The sequence below is a fragment of the Teleopsis dalmanni genome, chromosome 1, assembly GCF_002237135.1.
Source record: "Teleopsis dalmanni isolate 2A chromosome 1, ASM223713v2, whole genome shotgun sequence".
Classification (NCBI taxonomy): Eukaryota; Metazoa; Arthropoda; class Insecta; order Diptera; family Diopsidae; genus Teleopsis; species Teleopsis dalmanni.
In genome coordinates, this window is record NC_051846.1 from 168,409,376 (window position 1) to 168,414,108 (window position 4,733).

Here is a 4,733-nt window from a genome sequence, read left to right on the forward strand (position 1 = left end):
AAGTTTAGGCATTAGTTACACACAGCCACCACGACACTGCCGAACTCAGTTGGTTTGGAGAGCCGAAGTTTCAGTCATCTGACTCACGTGGTAACGGATTTACGTCTTAGGATAATGTAAATGGGGATACTCACAACGATTCGCACTCCCAACCGTGTCCTCGTTACCTCAGAAATATTCCAAATCCTTATCTGCAGGGAGAAGTATTCATAGACAGGCGTTATAGGTTTAGTAATTAAAAATTGAGAAAAGAATTCAAGTTTATGATTACAGTTTGTCTGAACTTGCAATATATGAGTCAAATATAAAAACACACTTTAAATTCCTTCCGTAAGAAGCCTTACATTTGTGGTGTAAAGAGGAAATTAAAAACAGGCATAATCAACTCAATATTAAGACTTATATTGTTTTTCTTTAAATAACTGTTGATTAAAGACAGAGATTTCTACTACTCTGAACTGAAACAAATTTATTTATGCTTATTATAACATATATTAATAATATATAACATTGGATTAGGAGCTCTGTTTAAATTTGTGTTAGCCTTGTTTAACAATAACCTGTAATAACCCATTAATAACCTGTAATATCCTATTTATAATTTATAAAGCAATTACCGATGTGGCTGGTAGTTAGTGTGCAGGCTAACTATTTCTAGATCTATTCCAAAGATCTCTATGTATATATAACGTATTTGTAAAATTTTTATTAATTAAATGAAATTTCTTTTATTAGTCGCAATTTTTTCTTTTAGAGTTGTAAAAAAACAGCATTTAGTCTGGTTAAAATAAATTGGCATCACTTTTAAAAAATTTTGAATGCTTGTTTTTGACATATGGTATGTTTTTTGTAGTCTTATGTACAATATAAAACATAAAAAGTGTAAACATTAATTAATTAATTAATTTACATAAAAGAAAACAAAATGAATGTTAGAAGTGCAATGGTAAGTATTATTATCTTATATATTTTAATTAATTTATTTATTCGTGTATTTGAATTTAATAGTAAATGAAACGCTCATATGATTTTGAAATATATTCCCAGTGAACATGCACAATAGATTGATTTTTGAATTTGGCAGCACTTAAACTTAAGATTTAAACTTAAGATTTTTTGCGAGTAAAATCTAACTCTGAATATTTTAAGAGCACTGTTGTTGCTTCTCATGTTTTCTTTCGTAAGTTGTGAGTATTTTTTTGCTACTCTGAAAGAAAAAATTACAGCTGTTATTATTTACAAATATGAATTGTGTTATTTGTTAATAAACCAGTTTAAACTGTGGTTTTTATTTTTGCTTGTAAGGAAATAATCCATAACTTTATGTATATTTAACTTTGTGTGAAAATTTGAACTTACGAAGGAAACTTCAAGATAGGATTTTCATTGACATAAGAGGTCTTAAGCTGAATTATGAAAAGTGCACTTTATGTAAATATTTCCCATGTTTTTATTTTTCTCTAAATAATAATTTTATAATTTGAAGGAGTATTTCTGTTACTAACGTATTAAAATGTATGAAGAGATTAAAATCGTGATATGTTTGTATCGTATGTGAAAATAAAGAAAATCACTAATGTTTAACTATAAACATTTTTTGTTTGATGGGCAAAAATTATACAAAATAATACCAAAAAAATATAAATATTGAAAAGAAATCTCTTATGAAACTCCACAAAATCAAAAGAAAATCTAGGATGGGGTCAAAAACTTAATGATTTCCTTATGTGAAAATTTATTATTGATTGTATTTAAGTACCGTCAAAGTATTCAGTTGATAGATTATCAATAATAAAAAATTTCAAATAAAACTAATTGCAATTTAAGTGTAGAAAATTAGTCCAAATTATGGTATGCTTTCTGTGTACTATTTTTGCAATTCATTGAACACTCAATTTAGCACTGAAGAGGCATCCGTACTTTGGTCAAGCAAACAATTGGTCATAAATATGAACGGTTTTGCCTGGAGCAACTAATCTCGTCAAAATTATATCAGCCCCAGCGGTAATCACTCACTTGCATTTATGAGGTAACATTGTTTAATAGGTTACCTGTCTGATGTTTTGATTAATTAAAATGGAACCATAAATTTATTATTGCATCACCGGCAATTAACACAGTTAAAGAGATACGAACGTGAAATAAAAGTGGGATAATATGGAGACACACTAAAACACATTTAAAATGCTAAAAATAAATGAGTCGCTTAGTTTGTTAATTATTTGGGAAGATTGGAAGCTGAAGAAAGCAAAGCGCTAAAAGCAGAAAAACGAGCTGAAGGTTACTTTAATCTTGAAGTTATGTTAAAAAAAAAAAACAAAAAAAAAATTGTAAACCGGCATAGATTTGTTAATCGTCGCCAGCAACGAAGTTGAAATACATTCACCAGCAGCAGCAATCGCAGCAATCGGAGCACTAATAGCACCAACAGCACCAACAGCAGTAGCATGAGCAACAGTATCTGTATCAGCAATATACATAGTATCTGCAACAGTATCAGCTGCTGTTACTGTTGCTGTCGCTGTTGAGTTGCTTGACCTGCTGCTCTCAACAAATTGTGAATTAGATACGGAATCACCGCTTTTCGTCGTTTTGTTTTTTGAAGAGGGAAGTCATAAAAGTTTTGATGCAATAAAATGAATTCATTTTCAAAGATATTGAAAAGTGCAAAACTAAAGAGAAAGATGTTCACCAACAAATATCGCAGCAATCAAGAAAATAAAACAACAACATAAAACTAAGACAGAAGAAGAAGAAGAGTAGTTACGTTTGACCAACTGACTTTCATGTTAGGCACGAGTGGTTCGAGCGAAGTTGCGGGTCAGCCACTTCTTCTTCTACTTGATTGTTTTTACATACAATATATTGGTTTTTGGTTGCTCTTTGTGTGGTTTCATATCTTTTGAACTATGTTTAATTGTAACGCTGAAGATTTTTTGCACATGTGTTTCAGCGTTTAGATTCGTCATCGTTGGATCAACTAGTTTATGCCGGTGATTGGTGTGCCTCTTCAAGTCAGACACAGTTGTGGGAATGTAAACACTTTCGATTACGTTAAACTTTTTTTTGTAATAATATTTAGTTTTATGTGGTCAAGTTTTTTTTTTTTTGCATTTTACTTAGCTTTGCAGATCTAACAAAATTTTTGGGACTATAAAATCGGTTGCTTTGTGAGCATCAATGTCAGTGTCTGAATTCGTTTCGGAGCTACAGTTTGGTTGACTTCGTCTACTTGAGTACATAAGCAGTAACTAAACGGTGCTTACAACAATATGAAGGTGGAATATAACTAATGAGGAGTATATGGTTTCATATTAATGAGTTGAATTTTTATTGCAGATTTTCGTTTGCCTCTTTGCCTTAGTTGCCACATCACAGGCTGGATTTTTGGGTCTAGGTGGTGGCGGTGGTGGTGGAGGCTACAGTGGCGGTGGTGGCTACAGTGGCGGTTATAGTGGTGCCAGCTCATACAGCGGTGGTGGTTACAGCTATGGTGGCGGCGGCGGTGGCCATTCATCAGGTGGCAGCAGTGCTATAGTGAAAGTTATTAGTGAAGGTGGCGGCGTTGGTGGTGGTCATGGTGGTTATAGCGGCGGTGGTGGCGGATTTGACGGCGGTTTCGGTGGTGGCCATTCATCTGGCGGTAGCAGTGCTGTAGTGAAAGTTATTAGCGAAGGCGGCGGCGTTGGTGGTGGTCATGGTGGTTATAGCGGCGGTGGTGGCGGATTTGATGGCGGTTTCGGTGGTGGCTATGATGGCGGCTTTGCTGGCGGTCATGGTGGCGGTGCCGAAGAAGTCAAAATCATTAAAGTCATCAGCGGTGGTCAAGGTGGTGGTCATGGTGGCATCTCCGGTGGTTATGGCGGTTTCTCTGGTGGACATGGCGGTGGTTATTCCGGTGGTCATTCAGGCGGTGAAGTCAAAGTAATTAAAGTTATTCATGAAGATGGTGGTTTCGGTGGTGGTCATGGCGGTTTTGGTGGAGATATTGGCGGCGGTATCGGCGGTGGTATTGGCGGCGGTTTTTCCGGTGGTCATGGTGGTGATGCTGGCGGTTTCGGCCATGGCGGTGAAGTTAAGATCATCAAAGTAATTAGTTCCGCTGGTGCTGATGCCGGTGGCTACGGTGGTGGCTACGGAGGTGGTATTGGCGGTGGAGTAGGCGGTGGCTGGGCTTCTGGCGGTAGCGTTGGAGGTGGTTGGGCCGCCGGTGGCAGTTCTGGTTGGGATTAAGTAAGTTTCTTGATCTAGTCCATCATCAAACATCGTGTTGTTTATGCGTTTCACTTGTACATAATACATAAACTATTTTATTCTTCGTACTGATAACTTAGCTATATTAACGAAATTAACTAAAAGCCACAAGTATATTTAATAGAAAATATGTTGCGGTTACCACACCCCGCCTTTGTGATAAACAGCGCCACATAGTGGCTCAGTTGTTAAGCTAAAATTAAATTTTGTTGTTAATTTGTTAGGCAACAATGTGCATTCGTAGGCGTTGTTAATGTTGTTATTGTTTTTTTGTTATAAAAAAAAAGATTTAATAAAAATTAAAAATACACAAAATTAATTTATTTCATTACGTCTAAAATCATGAAATGAAAGTAATTATTTTAATATCAACATTTTGGCACTTTTCAAAGTCTGCATACTTTCACTTCCGTGAAGATGAGCCGTGACATTATTAAAAAATGAAAAGTCCACTTAAACTTTCTAAAACTGATAGACTT

At 35.2% G+C, this 4,733-nt stretch overlaps 1 protein-coding gene across 1 annotated transcript; it reads left to right on the plus strand.

Annotated features, from left to right (window-relative positions):
• Window positions 1-3,197: 3,197 nt before the first annotated feature.
• LOC119670047 (glycine-rich cell wall structural protein-like) lies at window positions 3,198-4,398 on the plus strand. Its single transcript, XM_038080149.1, has 3 exons — window positions 3,198-3,278; window positions 3,340-3,784; window positions 3,830-4,398. The coding sequence occupies exons 1-3, from the start codon at window positions 3,273-3,275 to the stop codon at window positions 4,231-4,233; spliced, it is 855 nt and encodes a 284-aa protein (XP_037936077.1). The 5' UTR covers window positions 3,198-3,272; the 3' UTR covers window positions 4,234-4,398.
• The last annotated feature ends 335 nt before the right edge of the window (window positions 4,399-4,733 follow it).

What these genes read in the sequence shown, in the direction of transcription:
- LOC119670047 (XM_038080149.1), top strand. An exon ending in TGCTGGCGGTCATGGTGGCG is followed by an intron (nt 3,785 to 3,829) that starts GTGCCGAAGAAG and finishes GCGGTGGTCAAG; the next exon opens with GTGGTGGTCATGGTGGCATC.